Source organism: Manduca sexta, chromosome 20 (assembly GCF_014839805.1).
Source record: "Manduca sexta isolate Smith_Timp_Sample1 chromosome 20, JHU_Msex_v1.0, whole genome shotgun sequence".
NCBI lineage: Eukaryota > Metazoa > Arthropoda > Insecta > Lepidoptera > Sphingidae > Manduca > Manduca sexta.
The window spans coordinates 15503169-15524322 of record NC_051134.1 but is presented as its reverse complement, the minus strand read 5'-3'; the positions used below and the strand labels follow the sequence as shown (position 1 = coordinate 15524322).

Sequence of the window (21154 nt, the reverse complement as noted above, 5' to 3'; positions counted from 1 at the left end):
GTACTTTATTTAAAGGAGCTGTGTGCAAAATTTCATGCTTCTAGAATCTTTGGTTTGAGCTGTGCCTTCTTTGTCAGTCAGCTAGTGTTATTATTTACATTTTATTATGTAGATGAAAAAGTAATTGAAAAATAAGTAATTCAGTTACCTCCGATACACCGCCATTGTTTGCAGTGTGCGTACATGAGCCAGGAGCTCCTGTACAGGCAGTACACGAAACTAAATCGGCCGCACCTGTCGACTCCCGCTTTTTGTCTCCCTATAACGTTATACGATAATAATTTAGGTCCTTAAACAAGGTTCCGATAGGCTTATCTACAGTTTACTGGGTACGTAATGCAGTATGTAGCGGCAGCACGCAATCATTCAAAATACACATTACAAAAAGCATGATAGTGTACCTAGGTACTTGGTAAAAACTAACCGAATGAGCTGGACGGCCGTATTCAACTCTACGTACAGGTATGCCGTATGATCATAATTGTATGATATAATATACTCACAGGCTGAAGTAATCCGAAGCAGCGTTAAATAAAATGATGTGTTAGTTTTCGTGATATCAGAATCGGATGATGATGTGGGGGCGTATGGTTTGGTTGGATGTTTCAGTGACATCACTTACAGCGCCGCTACATTCCGGTTGTGGGGTCTCAGATTTTGCCCATTGGAGAAATGCCACCGCCTCCTAGGTAAATGGATACTGATTATAGCCGAAGCGTGATAAAGATTGAACTAACGTTTAACGCAAATGTCGCTTTAAGACACTGCTTTTCAAACAAGCAGAATATTGTAATGTACGATGTACCTACTTGTGTATACTTTCTACAAGCACCGTAAGAGGCAAGTTCCTTATTTTCGGTTGTCTGATGTCTGACAAGCATTAGGTAAGTACGTGAGTTTGAAGTAACTGTATTATATTGAAATTTATGTTTTGTAATAAAATGGATTTTCATCTATATCGAATCTACTTCAATTAGAAAAAAGCATCAAGGTAATTAATTTAAAAAAAAGTATACATACGTATTTTTTATGACATGCTTATGAACAACTAAGTTCTTAATTGAATATATTTTATCATATTTATTTCAAAAGCATTTGTATAAATATAAATAAAAAAGAGTACATACCGCTACAAAGCTTTTCACTCTACAAAAGCTGGTAGAAATTGGAATAACATGCAGTTAAAACCGTGCCGAAGCATAGAAAGTGTCTGTTTATATTTCTTTTTAGTATTCAACTTAGTTTATTAAATCTGTTAAAATATTATTAAAATACCGTTTATTGTAAAAAAGATATAAGGATTTGGAGATGTATTTGTTTTGTTTCCAAACTGGATACATACAGGATGGAAACGTTAGTGTTAATTTTAGTAATTATTTTCACAACAGGAGAGATTCCTATAAAAAGTATTTTGTGTCTCTAATTCGCGATTTTAATGTTTCATATATTTTTATTTTGAGAACAATTTCCTTTAAAAACATAACAAAAAGTATTGTTTGTAACACGTAGATATTATATAAATATATATTTTTTCTTTAGTAAGTGGGCATTGTCATGTCACTTACTACAAATTATTATCGCGTACGATAGTATCCTACATATTATTTATTCTATGTAATTGTTGAAAGGCGCACTTTCGGTATTTTCTTAATAATTGGGATATCTCCTAAAAGGGAGAAAATAATCGCCATTAAAAAGTAACACTTGCGCTTCCACCGAAAATATACAATCAGATATTAATAATTATATTTGTATAATACAAGAGTATATAACTTTTCATAGTAATGATGTAAAGTATGATCAAAAAAGAAATACAACAGTGTAATGTTCGGATCAGTGCCAATGAATCTGGCGATCGTTCTTACCAAGGGGCTGGCCAGTATAATGCCTATCCTGCTCAGGACTGCGGGCAGTCGCTGCGAACACATCACACACACAGTTTGTTCACTCGTGACAGATGGTCTAGAGATGTGCAATCATGAACGTAGACTAGCTTGTCGTGACCACAATTACAAGGGACGTTACTGTCATTCAAATCTCACTGCCAATATACTTATTTTTTATATCTTTGCAATGTTTTCTAATTTAAAAATGTCTGAAACCTGTAAAATTTTATGATAGGCTAATATGAAGATAAACTAGAAGTGGGGAAATAAAAGAATTGAATGGCCACACAAAGTAGTCTTTATGATGCGGTGGTACAATCGCAACATGGTAATTAGATTTAATGAATTGTCGCTTACCTAATGTTTTATAGAACAACGTACATACATGCAGTAAATAGGTTAGTTTGATTAGGGTGAGGCATGCTGAAGAAAGAGAAAATTAACAACACGACATTGCGATTTGTTATTGTACAAAATTGTAATAACAGGTGCTATGTCTTGTTGTTATAAGTAGTAATAAGAAAACATTGCAAAGAGTAAATATTAAAAAATATTATTCACGAAGGAATTCCATATAATAAACAAAATAGACGTAAATCTTGAGTAAAAGAACATGTTCCAAGTATATTTAAAAGGCGTAGAATGCTTTTAAATCCGTAAAAATCGGCTATAAAAGATTAATTTCTCCTTCGTGAATATTTATGGAATTTCGGGCTATTAATACCCAATATCCATAAATAATTAAAATTGGAAGTGCTTTGAATTATATAAATAGAAGTAAAGATTGCAGCAGCTTATTAAGGAGGCCACAACTAAGACAAGAAAATTGAGTAGCGTACAATGAGTGTATATACAAACAATTTAAGTAATGCACACATTTATAGGTATCTATAAAGTTGAATAATATACTTGGTTTACATGTTCTGTGACTAACAGTTATCTCGACTTTATCACATGTAAATGAGTAAGGTATTTTAATGCGGTTCAGATCATTATTGCGGCGCTACGAAACAACATCGATCACATTGCCATTTGTCCAACAAAAAGGAATTCATATGGAAGGAGTAACAAGTCGAAGCAACACGGGATAAATAACAACGGCCCGATCACGGAATTAAAGTTTGGTATTTACCTGTGTCACCGGATTCTCTCCGGGCCTGTAGACCACGTTGTGGAGTGGTCGTTTTCTGCCGACGTAGTTGACGCACACAAACTCCAAGAGGGAGGCGTAAATGAAACACATACACACACCGTCCCACACGTTCATTGCAGTCAGGTTAGAGACGACTGGCAACGTGGATCGAAATCCGTTCGATGTTGTGAAAAAGTTCAACATTGTAGTTACACCTGTGACAAAAAAAAATATATTTATAGTTCGTTTATACACTAGCTTGCTTCAATTAAACGATCTTTTATTTTTGCTATGAATAACAAATATAGAATATGCAATGCTGTATTCTTACTTTAAAATAAATGTAGTACTACGTGATTGTATAACCATAAGTAATTATTGTGCAAAATAGGTGATAATCGAAATTTGAAGTAGATACCATGAGACATTGTTATGCTACAAAAAATTAAGCCGTAATCACCAAAAGTTATGCGTAAGGATTGCATTTGTATTTTCTTTTATTTATTATTTAGTGACTAAATGTTTTTATAGTTTGTATTTATATTATCCTTATTTCGAAAGTCACCTTTTAATCTTAGTATATAAAATTATGCAATATATTATCTTTGATTTTGTCGTTCATAGTACTTTATTAATAATTAAAAGAATAATATACCAATCTTAACGTCTATTCGCATTTTAATGAAAAAGAATATTAAATTACGGCAATAAACTAATGCAATCATCACATCGAAAGCTAAAACATTCATACAAGTATTCAATATTTCTATAAAAAATATTTAGAAATATAGATACCAGCGGCTAACAGTAACTGACATAAATTTGGGCTTAAAATAAAATATAGGTCTTGCGTCGTGGGTATCAGAAACTCTGAAGGCCTTTTTTTAATTATGTAGAGCTAAAATTAGCTCCGTCAATACCCAGACACAAAACTTAATATTGGATATCACCCAATATATACCAACATATCTCAAAATAAGCACTATATAGTAAATTCTGCATATTACAAAGCTTTTTGAACTAAAAGCTGAAGACCTAGCGGTATTAAAGAAAATTACATTTCCAAAATAACCCACATGATCATTATTTGAAATTTGTATTACCTAAAAAAACAAATATTATTTATGAAACATAATTTGTACGCAACGAATTAAAACATCCTCTTTTGTTTTTCATTGACAAAAAAAAAACAAATGAGGCGAGCAAATGAATCAATTGGAAACACCAACCTATCATGACTCTAGCAGGCACTGCATTCCATTCCAGCCAAAAAGTAATAAATGATGATGTCACCAAAATAATCCCCGGAATGAAAACTGTTGTGAAGTAAAAAGATCTATCCCGCGTAAAGATGAGATCCACTTTGAGGCAGCTGTAATTACCTAAAAATATTAAGCAAAATCGAAAAATAAAAAATTAAAACAAAAAATGTTTCGGTGAAACAGATTTCTTGGCAAGAATCGCTTATATCCAGGGTGTTATTTACATCGCCTGCGATTAATTGCCAAGAACCTGCGGAAAAGTAGCGTGATCTATAGACAGCCCCAGCCACAACTACGACCATAGATATAAGTAATGCAAGATGCAAGACCGAGAGCATTCGATTGCCAGCCATATATTTTACCTATCATGGAACGGGCTGGCACCGCGTTCCACTCCAGCCAAAACGTGATGAATGAAGACGTCACCAGAATAATTCCAGGGATAAATACAGTCGTAAAGTAGAACGCTCGGTCTCTAGTAAAGATTAAGTCGACCTTTAAACAGCTGTAGTTACCTGTGAAGTAATATTGTTAGATAAATTTGGAATGTCACACAGTAGTGCATTACGCTTTTACAGTAATCGGTGTGGTAAATATAAGGAAAATAAAAGGGAATTTTAAACCCAAATCTGGGGTCGGCATGGATCAAAAATTCCAAGTAACTCCATTCAGAGGCCTTGTGGAATAAAATTATTAATTACACAAACTAAGGTCATCTAATTAACTAGCTACAGTCCGTATGTATGAGTAAAGCGTGTTGTGTTACAGTGTTAACGAAAATAATTACGAAACAGCGCACTATGCACGTGCTGTAACATTCACTTATACATGCATGGAAATGATATTTATGATGATTTGTATGATGTGATAAGTAACATGATCTTATCAGGAATCAGGAAATACACCTTCGAAGTACCTCTTGACGGCTGACCTTGAAAGTTTTTCGCAATTAGAATGATAACACAAAAACGCATTTACTCACACATAAGCAAAATATATTTTAAATACGACGTCACCGGACTTGTTCGCGTCCGGTGCGACTCAAATACCTTGCTCCTCAAAGCGTCTCTGGCAAAGATTACATGTCAGCTCTTCGTCTTCTTCGTAAAGTGAATTACCCTCAGCTGCTTGCAAAGACGTTAACAAATTCTTACATACTACGTTTGTAATTTTACTAATGAACAACATCCACATAACATTTAGTCTACTTTAGTTAGTGTTAAGTTGAATATAAATACATAACTGGGGTTTAACATCGTAATTAACAAACTAATGAGCATGCGTAATCAGGCTGTATGTACTGTAAATTTAAGTTTAACACATTATGAGCACATTACATACACTAAATAAGCTTTCTACTAACTGTTGATGACACACAAATCAAACTTTAAAATTAACCTTACGGAAATCAAGACCAAGCTGAAAAGAGTTAATCAGAATTTGAATTTATAATAATTACGAAATGATCGTTAATTTGTTTCTGTGCAAAGTATAAGGATGTGCTTGAAACAAAAAATAATTCTGCTTCTATCTACATAATTTCGTTGAGGCTGGAATAAACCAAAAATATTGTTGATCAAAAGTCGACGTTATAAGCGTCATTGGTATGATGTATATTTCTATGTATAATAAACAATAGTTTGTTACCTCTCCAACTAGCCTTGATAGGGCAGGGGATGGTTTGATTTTGGATGAGGTATGCGTTTAGAGTAGTTAAAGAAGGCGATTTTCGAAGAGTGTCTTCATCGTTCTTCCAAACATACGTTATCGCTGACTGCTCATAAGATACTGAAAAAGTAAATCGTACGATTTGCAGTATACGTGCTCTTTTAATAATGTAAACCATCAAGGGTGAACTAAAGTATAGCTTACAATACAAACATTTACTTACTACTTTCTAAGGCAAATGAACACAATGGGTCATCAAATGGAAAGATGTTGAGCCGTCCTTGACAGGATAAGATGAGATGCCGCCGCATTAAATAGTTAATAGTTCCATTACGATAAATACGCAACGCGAAATGCATTGGTATTATTGGATCCTGAAAATATTACCCAAGTGTATATTATTAAACAAAACTATCTTTCAAAGCATCTACGGCCGCTATAGTCCTACAACCTATTATTACAACGCTTGATATATTTTTTATTTATATTCTCACACCGAAATAAGTACATTATGCAAAATCTATAAAAATACTTTTACAAATGAAAATAGCAAACATGACAGTGCCAGCTTTTATGGTCCATTGATATTGAGGAAGCATTTGGTGCAGTTACCCGTGAATGTTCAGAATACTCCTTCAATAGAAAGCATGGCGGAAATAATTTTGTATAAAATTAGTTGTAAAGGTTGGTTCCTTAATTATTAAAATTAAAATGCGACGGGAACTGACCTTAAAATCTCCATGCATGATAAAGTATGTGTCGGGCAGCCAAATGTCTTCGTGATGGTGGATAGCGTTCAGGTAATCGTAATGAGACTGATTGGAGTACCGTAATCGCGGATCATACCACTGCTGCTGAAGTAAAAATTCCACCTCGTATTTCTGTAAGGTTCAGTTTGGTTTCAGTGCCTTGTACCACCTACCCATTGGTCAATTTATAACGTTAACGCACAATACCGATCAATGTATAACAAGTATTTACTTACAAGACTAGATTCGTCTGGAGAAGCTAAGCTTAGAAGTAGCACGCTAACATTAACGGTGAGTACACCTGAAAAAATAAAAGCAAATTAGTATAGACGCAGTAAGGCATTGACAACAACGAGGTGTGACAACATAAATCTAATTTACAAAACACAGAAACGGATTTACAGTGAAATTCATGCTTTTTAGTGCAGTATTTTGTTTTTTTTTTGTATTATACGTAATTGGTCCAATTTTAGAAGTTTAATGAAAATAAATTATGCTCAAAGGCGAAACCTCAAATTATACATATCACCGTAACATGATAAAATTAAAATAACTCTATTTATATAACATTTAATATTTCATTTAAAACTGTGTACGAGAAATTAGCAGATCCGATGCTTCTTCGAAAGATGATTATGAATTGTCATTTTTGAAAATATAAGGGAAAATTATTGGTTTCGTGTTTGATGTTTGTGAAAAGAGAAAAACATTGATGATAAAAAGCCTGATTGTATACCTAAAGTAAAATATGTAATCTACAATTAAATTTGACACAAGTATTATATTATAAAGCTCCGGTTTTTAGGTGTGTATTTGAGAATTGCAATTACGTATTTATTTTGTGGTTATTATTATAAGATGGTGGTGCAGAAAGGAGAATAGGAGGAAAAAAATACGATTATAAATCTATGGGTGGACATACAACAATACTAAAGCCCAGCCACGTGAGACATAACGTAACATTTTAGCATGCACTTTAGGAACATAAATATACTACTGCTTATATAAAATGCAATACACTGAGGAGTTTCTCTTTTCATAAACATATAACACAACGCACCACGATTGTGCGACCGAGGCCGGAGCGATGGAAAGCCGACCTTACTTTGTGCCAAAGAGTCGTTGGGAGAAGTTAGACCACAACAGAATTCTGGATCTGCAATGTTACATTAATGTTTCACTAATCCTAGCAAGTGACAAGCTAACAAAATCACCAATATTTGAAAGAAAATTAAATATGTACCTAATGTTAAACAGATTTTAACTAATACATCTGATTTGATGACTGTTGTACGTACCATCTACTGGCGGAAGCAGTCTTTTGTCGTAGCGGGTGTTTTTCAGAAGGTTGTCTAATATCTCTTTGTCCGACTTTCCCGCAGCAAAACTGCGAATGGAAAGCGTTAGTTAATTACAAGGTTGCCAACAGTCTATTGTGTTTACCTCTTGTACCTTTGTCATTTATATGAATGTAAAGGGATTTTGTGTTCTGGACTCAAAAGTATTTCAGGAAACCCACCTAAAACTTTTTGTAAAAACAATTGAATTTCTGTTAGATTTTATGCATTAGGTAATTGTTTCATATTACGTACAGGGGCCTTATTCTCTATCACGCACGTTATTTAAACAGTGTGTAACAAGCACGTAACACAACGCATCATGTTTAGGACTATAGAAATTTGGCTTACAGAATACCATTTCACGCACATTTCTCGAAGATAACATGACACGGCCGCGTTACGCGTTTACACTATCATACAAAATAAGGACCCTGCACAACTGACAGTCATACGGTATGCTTTTACGAATTGTTCCTCTGCCAATGAGTAAACTGATTGAATCAATAAACTCGTACAATACATACACTGCACGGCGGGCGTCAAATTTTAATTAAGTTGTGGGAAACTGAAAACAAGGTCGCTAGCAAATATACAGACGCCACTGAATATTCAAACCATTGAGTTACAAAGTTAACACAATACAATGTCTAGTCTTTAATAATTTTCAGAAGTTAAAGTACTATCTTCCTCTAAAATGAGAAGTCTGTTTAATAAAACAATGACAGAGAATCTTTAAACTATAAATGAGCACTGAGTTGATTGATATATTTGTCAGTAAAAGTAGTAGCCTTTAGTTGTAACGTCATATATTTACCTCACAGACATTTCACGTTTTGCACAATGTCGAAGGGTCTATAAATGGAGCGAAGAATTTTCCGGTTGGCCGGTTGCGGACCGGCCAGCGTATTATGTTCGTTCGGACGCCTCCCGCTCGGCCGACGACATCCTCATATACTCACTTTACTCAAATTGCTTACCTTATAGTACCTCAGTATTGACATAGAAATATGGATATTTGTACCTCACGCAAGGTTTTCTAATTGGCTATTTTGAGAACGTACGAAAATCCAAAGGATTGTACAAACTTTACCAACGTAATATTTGAGACACAAATTAAGTTCATCTGCACATGATGGACTTACCAGGTCGAGCATGCTTGAATAATGTGCATTGTCTTTCGTAGTTAAAAGTTTGTTTGCATTATATCTTAGTTATCACTAATATGTTACCTTCTAATAACAATTTTGAATATTATAACATATAGGACGTGAATTGGGAGGTCTTGTTGCTATAAAGTATGTTGCATCCCACATGGAAGTAGAATATGGGAAGGTTGAAGAAGCAGATATAAGCGATAATTTCTTACATGTCGGATGTGAGAGCAGATACCCCGTTGAGCATGAGGAAGAAGGCCACAACGCGTGCCACGACGCATGACCAACCCATATTAGGACATCTGCAAACACACAAACTAAATTAATTTCGTTTTATGATAAAGTCACATTTTTAATATTATAAGATTAGTAGTAGCTCTGTATTGTAGACAACGACAAGCAAAGTAAAATTTAAAACTGTGGTCGATGGAATGATAGTTTCATAATTATATTTGTTTTGTCATTTAAAGGAGAGTGGTGTACAGCAAATGAAAACCAGCTAAGTTGTCTTTAAACCATTATATCATTTGACAAAAACAATCATCTTGTGCGCAGCTGTAGTCAAATCCATCTCCTGCTATAAAATTATTGATATTATTGATAGCCATTCGAAGGATTAATTAATTATTAAACTCTTAAAAGAAATTTAAGAGAAATCGCCTTTGCGCTAACGTTAGAACAGAGATGTATGAGATAAAATTGTAAAGAAAAATAAAGGAATTGTAAAGGATGGCATTGTTCTCCTAATATATAATATTTGCTTAGTTTAGGAAACAGAGTACTAAAACTTGCAACCAATTTTTGTGTCTAAAAAAAAATATTATTATTATTACCTGAGCACATGTGAAAAGAAATCTTTAAGGATATTTTAGTATTGTATAGTAGGTGTTAGTTTATTAACTACAATAAACAGGATGTGAACACTTTCAATCGATAAACATGTTGCGTACGATGTTTTTGTTGTTAAAATGTGCTTGTACAAGCAAACGGATCACTAAACGTATTTTACTTCCCTTAAACATCCACAATAGGGTATTTGATGACATTTTTCAATTTTTACCACCTGTCAAGTGCCATATAGGTACCTCTGCAAGAACCGCGAGTATATAAGATAGATTGCAACTGTGGCCTCTGTTATATAGGCCAAACTAAACGAAATATAGGGTCCCGCGTAAAAGAACATATAGCTGACGTGAAACACCGACGCTCTACGAAGTCTGCAGTCGCTGAACACTCTGAAGGAGGCTCCAACCATTATCTGCGACTAGACAAGCCACAAATCCTTGCAAAAGAACACCGACTCCATCCCTAGGATGATCCGCGAGGCTATTGAAATTAAAAAAACATCCTAATTTCAATAGGGAAGATGGTTGGAAGCTTGCACTAGCCTGGGATCCAGTTCTACATTTAATTAAATCGGAACCCAAAAGACCGGCTGTCAGACTTCAAGACACTGTGAGCTCATTCTGCGTAGATCGGACCACCAACAGCTAAAAAATTTTAAAAAGTTGTATATTTATAAAATGTAGGTAGATATTGTAACTCTGACTTTGCGGATGAACAACACCGCAGTCCCCCCCCCCCGTGACCATGAAGGCTGCAAAGTCTTCGAAACGTCGGGAGAAAAGTAAAATATTAAAACCGCGATAAAATTCGTAAAATAGTTTAATTTAAATGTTCTTTACTATTATCAAATATTTGCGCCATATAATTTCTAATACAGAAAGGATGATTAAAATCCGGTAAAAAATCAGTACGTTAGAACCCTTTGAATTTCAGTATTCGGGATAATTATCAAGAAACGAAAAAATAGGCGCAGCGCACTACAATATTATGCACGTGTCGTCATTGAAAATTAGGAGGCGTGCGTGCGAAGAGACGAAGTGATAATCTCACTATGCGCCCACTCCTACGTATTACAATATTTGAAATATGTAATACTTCTAGTTTTTACAAAAGGGCTTCTTTGTCGTATTAATTGCTGTAACATATTATTGAATGAATAAATTATAACATAGAAAAATACCCTATTCCATGAAAAATTCATGGATGCGTTGTCGGTTTTAAGAGAAAAGAATAGAGGATATATGGGTCACCAAAGATAATTATATATGGTTTCACGTTAGTTTCTTTATTGTTTGTTAGACAGTGGTAGAAATCCGCCCAAGCCGGCGTATGGCTCTACTACATTGTGTTTACATTTAGTGGGCAGATGGTAGAATATTGTTATAATTATTAGAAGCTTCCACAAATGCCCAATGAAGTTTTCAACGAAATGTTCATTCTGTATGATGGGCATTTAACTTACAGTGAATAATGCCCGAAGGCAATTTCAACGAAATTGTGAGGAGTTTTATTGCAGTTCCTTTACAACACCTCACGCTCTATTCGACGAAAATTCTATGTTGCATGTTAATGTAACGTTTCTATGAATGTGTTAGATGAAATGCTTAGAGCGCGTTAGAATTAACCTACTTGTAATAATAATAATATCTTCTTGAGTTAATTTTTCAAGTACTTACTATCGCGTATTGGTATTATGAAATGTTGACTAAGTGTGTCGTATAAAAAAATTACATTGTGAAAATAATTCATATCCAAAGTAGGTACCATGTTTAGTGAATTTTCCAATATCAGCCCAAAAATAGGTCATTTTATGCTTATTTACGCTTTTTATTCAAGCTTTTGCTACTTAAAATATAAATTGCATTTTTCTAGTTTGTATTAAGACAAAGTGACGTTTTAATAATTATAGTTAACATTTTTATTACTATAGTCATAAGTCATTCTGTAGTTATTATATTTGTATTTCAGTCAGTAAGTGAAAATTGCCGAGGGGCAGACTAGCTGCTTTGGACTATGTATCTACTTGAAATATAAATATAAACAAAATCTTTTTGGTTCGTAACCATTCCATTCAACATCATCATCATCGACAGCCGCAGGATGTCCACTGCTGAATATGAGTCTCGCTCACATATTTCCAGATAGACCTATTGTAAGCGGTCCGTATCAAACCATTAATATATATTAAATCACATTTATTAGTACCGTAATAATACGCATTGTATTCTGCTTTGTTATGTGTCTAAAACGTATTGTGCTTAGCATTTTAAACACATTATAAATGAGAAATGCAGTCATCTGCAATGTAACGTGTGGCAAGGTCGGCTCACATATTATTTGCTGTTAGCAAAGAATTAAATACATGACCTACTTACGAAAGTTACGTTTTGACGTCAGTAACAACACTTGACACACGCGAATCATTACTCTGCATGTCTAATGTCTATGTAGGTAGAGGGAAAAATAAAGTTTGTTACTACTAATAAAATTTGTTTAGCGCTTTTTCACAGCATTAAATTGTTACAATCGGTTTTGATAGATTATAAATATTGTGTTATTTTATATTTATTATTTAAGGTTGAAACATTGTTGGAGCTTGTATTTACTTTAGAAGAGACGTAATTTTATGGCGTGACCTAATCGTAACTATTACTTCCACCGCAACTCTCAAGTATAACGCTTTCCGCGAGAATGACAAGTCGACACGTCTGGCATAAAGTCAATAGAGAGTTTGTTCAAAATTGTTCCTCCTTAAAAGCATCGAATATGCATATAAAGATGTAAATAGGTTGTTGATAACAAAGTACATTACAATAAAGCTATGTAGAGCCGGGTAGAGCCATACTGTTACTGCTTTAAAAACAGTTAAAAATGGTCATTCATTTTTGGTCCACGACTACGTTATGCGTACAGTATGGTTAGAATGGTTTATATCTCACGTATATAGCATTTTTATTTACCATTACACTACTACTAGGAACTGTAGCCAAGATGCCTTTCTAAAACTTTAACGCTAATATAAACCAGAAAAAGTTTATGGAAATGACATAATATATCCTATCGATATATATCGCTGGGATATGACTTCTATACATAATGTTAGCGTTAACGACTGTAGAAAATCGTCTTGGCTGCGGCCCCCGGGTTCGTAAGAATGAGTATGGCAGGTTCACTGACCTCTCAACCCATTTATCATTAGAATTATCCTTGACCGACTCATTGAAGAATTTTAATGTCGGTATGGTGTTCTGACTAACGCGGTAACTTTGATTCCAGTTTAACACAATAATGTCATTTATTTTCATCCGGTGCAGAGGAAATTGTTCAGATTTTGTATAGTATACGTAGTCTAGGTTTGCTTTGGTAAAACAGGTATATATTGCGATATTGGGTATGTACCTTTCTGCTGACTGCGGAGTGTTTTCGGCATGTGGAGTGGTGGATCCAACCGCTCGCTCTCGCCGTAACCGCCAATATCTACATGTCGCTGGAAATATCTGGAATAACGAAATTGTTTTGTGAACGTTTTTCGGTATTATTTTTGGATATGTTGTACATAATTTTATGCATATGTTATAAGAAAATTTTGAGCAAAACCCACTCTTAGCTCTTGAGAAGTGAATTAGGAATTGGAAATGCGTAAATATTTAAAATGTGTAGGTGTTAGTTGTATTGTCAATGGCAGATTTTTTGTTCTAATTAAGACAAAAAATAAAACACAATAATATTATTCATATTTACAGTTTTGAATACCGTTTTTAGTGATGAATACGATTTTTTTAGTTAACGGTATTTATAATTATTTTCCAAAAACCATTAACTTTCGTATAATATCTTTATGTCGCTGTTAATAATAACACAAAACCATAACTGCACGTAACTATGTTGGTCTAATAAATTGTCAGCCATAGAGAACTCTCTGACAAGTTGTATTAATTTATTGCGCAAACTACAACGTAGCTTGCATTTCCTGCAGTATAAATCGGGATTCATGTTGAATTTTTCTAATTTAGTATTACTTGCATAGTATCCAGTTAGTATTTAATTTAGTAGATTTTTACGTACAATAAAATATATATCGGATTTTTAAACAGCTTTGATTAACGCAACTGTGTGGGTGCGTTATAGTATTAAAGAACATCATCTTCGGTAGGTAACAGTTTCAGTACATTGCGCCAGGCGCAAGCATATTTTCGCAGATCAAAAATAAATTTAACGCAGGAATTTAAAAGGGATCAATTTCATGGTTTACAACATTTAAAACGTTCAAACTCAAAATTTTCTTTATTCAAATAGCCTTTTACATGCTCTTTGAAAGCGTTATGAATCTACCGTCGTTTCGAAACGTGTTATAGCTGTGAAGAAGAAGCGGCGCAAGAAACTCCCTCAGTAACATGATCTCTCAATATAATATATATTTTCTCCAAAATATAAGATTCATATCTGAATTATTCGGTATATTAGGTATATTATGACTCATACGACATAAATGAATATCACAAAGCATTGGGTATACTACTCGTAAAAAGGTAAAGCAATAAGATACTCTTATGATAAATTACATTTTTATACTCCTAATGTAAAATGACATGTTTAATTATCAAACATAAAAATCGCAAGAATTTTTTGTTATTGCTTACAGTATAAGACAACAGATGCTGCTGAGTGGTCCTAATATTCACGTCACGAGTTTGCCTCCCCAAAACTTTGCTGTTAGGCTTGGACTGAAAGCAATTACAGAGGCCTTACCTTGTTTTAGACAGTTTGGAAAATGTACACCATATTTATTTTTGTTACATTTAGTTATTAGAATTTAAGAATCTTGACGTGCGGTGTTCTGTCCTATGTCATGAATTTATATTACCCTAATCGACGATCAATACTAAACACTTTTTTCGCGTATTGCAGAAATGGTTTGGCTTAGATTTGACTGCCTTTGGAGGATATCGTTCCGAGTAATTTTAGAAAACTTTACACAAATTGTTTTCGGTCTGGTAATCCAGTCCACCAATTTTACAGCGAATAAATCAATGAGGCAAAAAACTAATATGTAACAATAGGAATATAGATTTACATGGATAGACATAAAAATATATCATAAACAACGGGGGCAGGAGTACGAGGAGTTTGATAGTCAACGACATGATTCAAAGAAAAGATCCATTTGCAAGTCCTGATGCGAGAACCTCAGTTTACATTTAGGCCAGCTCGAAATTTTGTCTTGGCTCTGTAAATATTTTATAATGGACGTTTCAGTTAAGTCGCTTGGTTTCTCTTTGAGCTTTTTAATGAAAGTTATTTAAAATTAATGGCTTTAATGTTTTTGCAGTAAATTTGTAAGCGTGTCTAAACTTCGTAGGTACATTTTTGGTGAACAAGGTATTTGAATAATATGTTTGAATATTAAGATTATGATATTCAAGACTTATTTTTTAAGTCCTTAAAATGTTTTCGTATTATGGAAAAGTATATATCTATTTAAAAATAAATCGTAATCATTTTTGAAATGAGATTATCTTAGTAATTTTGGCTAAGGCGTACTGGCAGCCAAATATATTTTTTCTTTCTTTCTCGCCGTTATTGGATTTAAAAGTCAGGGCTGCTTGAAGGGTTACCGCAAAGTAAGGACACGACCGGCACGCCAATCGAACAAATCAATACCTCCTGAGCGATGTTTTCTAGACTTACAAACTGTGTAAAATGCTTATTTCATTGAGGTTCGGGTGGGGTTACCAGCACTGCTCTACTTTTAATTGCAGTTCGGGGTTACCCGTGAGTGTGGTTGTCTCTAGATATATTTATACCAATATAGCTAGTATTTACAATGAGCTAAAGCTTTCAGATAGTAGATACAAAGGAAATCTTAGGACAGACATCTTTTTTGTACATTTATTACGTAAAGGTGAGGCGAGGCGTGATTGTATGAGTTTTTATTTATTTCATAATGCCTACTCACATGATTTATTTGATATCTTATTCCTTTACTTTTTCCTTAGTGACCACCTAACGCCTGCTAACAAAATGTTACTTAAGCAGGCCCGACAGCTCAAAAAAGAAAACAAGATTGCTTATTTATGGATACGTGATTGCAAGATATTGGCGCGTAAAACAGTTAACTCGAAAGTTATCTTTATTAACAGCAATTTCAACTTTTATAATATTAAGTGACTGATATTGTGTATTTTATTGCTTGTTATTATTTTATTATGTTCGAAACATAAATATGACAACTATCACGCGCTTTGTTATTGGTGTTGTCTTTGTTACACTACCTACGTACACTCACCGGGTATTCATACTCTCGTTACTTACTTTTACTTCTACTTTTACATGAAGAAAACCAACAATGAACTTAATTCTTTTCGCACAAAAGTTGTCATATGTTTTTATTTTTATAAATTATGTAGGTACAAACAATTGTGGTTTTGTTTAAGAACTAGCCCTAACGTAAGTAGATTAAAAACCTCACTTATATTGTACATTATAGCATCACATTATAATAATACTATTAATATGTATTACATACACGAATCGTTCACGTCTCTTAGTTTATGTTATATTATGTTTTTTTGTAGTTGTGGTTTAATTTCTCTGTCTGATTTTTTATGTAAGTACTTATCTACTATCAACTGTGATTATCAGGCACGGTATGTTGGTATAATTTATGTAAACACGATTACTCATCCTTATGGCTAATACACTAAATGGTTATTATCAGAACGTCAGGGGCCTCCGTACTAAATCTCATAGTTTTCTTTTGGCAGTCTCGCAGTCAAATTATGATTTTATTTGTATTACTGAAAGTTGGTTGACATCAAGTCATTATGATCGTGAGTTTTTTGATGCCAAATATATTGTTTATCGTAAGGACCGCTGTGCATTGGCGCGTGGTGTGGGAGAGGTGCGGGGCGGGGGAGTGGCAATAGCTGTGCGTCGCGAGCTACAGCCCGTGCGCAGGGACTGGCCTAGTCCTCTCTCGGACGCCGCTGAGTGTATTTGGGTATCCATACCACTATTACATCACAATATAAGTAAAGGCACAAAATTCTTAAATATCTGTTGTATTTATATTCCACGCGGTCAATCATACAAAAATGCCATAACTAGATTTTTCGATATTTGCGGTCAAGTTTTAATTGAAAATCCAAATGATGAATTTCTGGTGACCGGTGATTTTAATATTCCCGAAGCTCAGTGGTCACTGTCTTACAACTCTAATATTTTGCTTTGTGATAGTAGTAGTTATTTTTCTAAATTAATATGTGAATTTTTATTTTTTTCTAACCTCAAACAATATAATTCCGTATCTAATACAAATAATCGTATCTTGGATTTAGTTTGTAGTAGTGTAAATTGTAACGTGCTGGCTTGCGATTATCCGTTAACAGCAGAGGATCCCCACCATAAAGCTTTGGAAATTGAACTGAGATTACATTATTTGCCGATTCTTAAACCGGCTCCCACATCCGTGTATTGTTTTCGCGAGGGAAATTATATTGAAATCAATTCCGAATTGTCTGAAATTGATTGGTATGATTTGTTTAAAGGTCTTTCCATTGAACAATGTGTCGATCAATTTTATGGCATTCTTAATGGATTAATTAAAAAATTTGTACCACGACGCCCTCAACGCACAACAAGCTGTAAGCCCCCATGGCACACTCGACCGCTGAGAAGGTTATTTAGGGAAAAATCAAAATTTCATAAGTTATGGAAAATATACCGAAATCCTTTAGATTATAATAGTTTTAAATTTTTAAGAAAAAAAGTAGTCAAATTAGAAAGCGAATGTTATAATAACTACATGAATTTTTCCGAGGCACAAATTAGAAAGAACCCAAAATTCTTTTGGACATATATGAAATCTATACTTGCCAAAAATGGCCTTCCACAACGTATGCACTATAAGGGAATATCTACTACTAACGGTGAACAAATTTGTAACTTATTCAATGAACACTTTCACTCAGTTTTCGAAGTGTGTACGAAGGATTCCGTGGATTTGCATGATCTACCATTAATTTCTGACTCCGTCTGCGATATAAAAAGTATTTTCATTACAAAGGAGCTTGTGCATAGTTATCTTAAGTTAGTTAACATTAATAAAGGAGCGGGACCTGATGGTGTTCACCCCTGGCTGGTGAACAGATGTGCATCTGGGTTGACCGTACCCCTATCTATACTCTTTACAAGATCGTTAAAAGAAGGATATGTCCCCTCCATTTGGAAAAGGGCCTTTATAACCCCAATACCGAAAAGTGATTATAATGAAGACATAGAAAGATACCGGCCTATCTCTAAACTTTGTCAATTTAGTAAATTATTAGAAAAGATAGTTACAGATCAATTATATAGTATTTTTCGTCGTCAAATAATTACTAACCAGCACGGTTTTTTCAAGGGTCGAAGTGTTGATACAAATCTATTATCCTTTAATGAGTTCATCTTAAATGCTTTGGATAGTAATGCTCAAGTTGATGCAGTGTATACTGATTTCGCCAAGGCTTTTGATAAAATTTGTCATAATACTTTATTATTAAAGCTCTGGCGGCTAGGTATACACGGTGACCTTTTCCGTTGGATAAAATCATACGTTGAAAATCGTTCCCAAGCTGTAGTATTCGGTGGTTTTATTTCTCAATACAAAATAATTAGTTCTGGGGTACCGCAGGGGTCACATTTGGGGCCTCTTTTATTTATTTTATATATAAATGACATAACTAAAAATATGTCTAACTCAAATCAATTATTGTATGCTGATGACACCAAAATTTTTCGAATCGTTAGAAATTCGGATGATTGTAACCTGTTACAAGATGATTTAAATGTACTCGAGACGTATTGTAACACTAATAATCTATTCTTAAATCCAGAAAAATGTTTTGTTATTAGTTTCAGCAGGAAAAGATCATTCATAAACTATACATATAAACTTTGTAACACAGTACTGACACGAGTAACAGAGATTCGTGATCTTGGTGTTGTAATGGATACAAAATTTACTTTTATTCCTCATATTGATAAAACCTTAAATAGGGCTTATAAACAATTAGGATTTATCCTACGCGTTGGTAAACCTTTTAAACAAATATTAACTTATAAAGTATTATATAATAGTTACGTTCGTAGTCATTTGAATTTGCAAGTGCTGTATGGCATCCCTATTGCAATAATCATATTGATAGAATTGAAGCGGTTCAAAAATATTTTTTTAAAGGTTCTTAATTACCGTACTGGTTACAGTTCTATAAATTACGATACTTCTTTACAAAGATACAATATGTCACGTTTAAGTCACCGTCGAGATTTGACTGATGCCATGCACGTTTATAAAATCTTAAATAATAGTACGGATGCTCCTGCGTTATTACAAGAACTTAACTTTAGAGTACCTCGCAGGCGTGAGCGAGATTGTCGTGCAAAACATTTATTCGTTATTCCTGGTTGTAGAACTTGCTATGCCAGTAATACTTTTATAAGAAGGACTTGTAGATTATATAATAACAAACTTGTTAATGTTGATGTTTTTAATGAAACCTTGCGTATGTTTAAAATAAAAGCTTTAAATTACATTTCCGGGCGGGATATGGATTGAAGTCTGCCTTGTGATTGATTTTATTTCTTGTAGTTGTATTGTTGTACTCGAATTGCAATCTGGAGTTATAACAAACATTGTAACATATACCTGTGTAATATCAGACATATTAATATGTACTTAGTATTTTTTTTTCAACTACCCTCGACAATGCTTTAAATATTTTGTTATACAGATAGGGAACTATAGGTCTATAACATGTTATCTTTTAGCAATGTTGTAATATTTTTTGTTGTGTGACTGTTTGTTCCTTAAATCAATAAAAAAAAAAAAAAAAAAATATCTTATTTAGCTTAGCTACACCAAATAACATAACAAGCTATCTTAGTTTTAAATGTGAAAAATTTATTGGTATATTACGAAACCACGTGCTAGCTATGCGTTTTAAAATTAGCTTAAATCCAATTATTTATAACTTTGCATTAATTTTAATGTTTTAAAATTTATCACAGCTAAGTATATTGTTTACAGTATGGTAATTGGTGTATGCGTGTGCGTAGTTATGCTCTTAATTTTTCATTACATACATGACCGAGTTGTAAGCGCCTTGTAAACTAATATATTAATAGGATTAAATATTATATCAGTATGTAACTACGGTTTCGGGTAACAAAGAATGTGACTTGGCAACTTCAGTATATGTTCCAGTGAAAATAAATGGTAGGAAAAAGTTTGTTAGCGAAATGAAGGTTATATAAATGTAGCGGTTCGTGGAAGTTACCCCTTACAAGCGCGTTTATTTTTAACTCCAGCACTGGTTGCAGTGTAATTAACGAAGTTTGTAAAAATATTAACCCATATTTAGTTCTCGGCAGTTGATGCTACATTGCGTGCAATTATAACGTCAAAAATACGTGTTGAATTATAGAATATTTAATTTCTTTGCAAACGATAAATTAATTATGTTGTCAATTAGTTGTTTTCTTTACATTAAAGGTCGGATGCTTGAGATGTCGTTGCCACTTTGGCTTCAAATTTTTTTTTCGCTTGAATATTATGACAGCGCTGAAGCTGCCACGCGACGTCAGCTCGTTTGTCTTTGAATTCACCCCAGCCTACGATTTATAATATATATTGACTTCAACATTGAAGATAAACATTTCTCTATAAAAGTATTTTTTAGATAACTAGTAGTTTTTAATAAAGAGGTCATAATATTTTTTTTTTAAGTTTGTGGCAGATTGGCAAAAGACTAAATAGTCTCATGACTTACGAGTAGGAAACTTATTTAGGTAAACCCTCACAAATTATTGCTCGACTTTGATACATTATTTTGACCAGACTTTGATAAATAGCCTCTGATTTTCTACCCATCTTCTAGCTCAACACATCGATTTATAGTACACATTATAATTAAGAACCCTTTGAATTTCTATTGTAGTTCACACGAACGAATTCTCGGGTAGGTATGCCAGTATATAAATGAACTCTTCAATATCCGAAAAGCGCTAAACAGTTATTTGACATTTCGCAACATCGCGATTCATTGCGTGACTGTTTCCATTTGTGCGCGGTGTTTGGT

At 33.7% G+C, this 21154-nt stretch overlaps 1 protein-coding gene across 2 annotated transcripts in view; it reads right to left on the bottom strand.

Annotated features, from left to right (window-relative positions):
• Positions 1-21154, bottom strand: part of LOC115449240 (glutamate-gated chloride channel) — a 79191-nt gene that overhangs the window by 7302 nt on the left and 50735 nt on the right. The window contains exons 2-14 of one of the 2 annotated variants that reach the window (XM_037440737.1): positions 13437-13534; positions 9404-9493; positions 7996-8084; positions 7758-7853; positions 6934-6998; positions 6677-6829; positions 6561-6581; positions 6172-6322; positions 5928-6068; positions 4248-4400; positions 3019-3233; positions 504-506; positions 149-259 (exon numbers count right to left, since the gene is read on the bottom strand). In XM_037440737.1, coding sequence (XP_037296634.1) covers positions 149-259; positions 504-506; positions 3019-3233; positions 4248-4400; positions 5928-6068; positions 6172-6322; positions 6561-6581; positions 6677-6829; positions 6934-6998; positions 7758-7853; positions 7996-8084; positions 9404-9483 — 1278 coding nt within the window. In that variant the 5' untranslated portion in view covers positions 9484-9493; positions 13437-13534. The remainder of the gene's footprint in view (positions 1-148; positions 260-503; positions 507-3018; positions 3234-4247; positions 4401-5927; positions 6069-6171; positions 6323-6560; positions 6582-6676; positions 6830-6933; positions 6999-7757; positions 7854-7995; positions 8085-9403; positions 9494-13436; positions 13535-21154) is intronic. The other variant, XM_037440738.1, reaches the window with a different exon arrangement.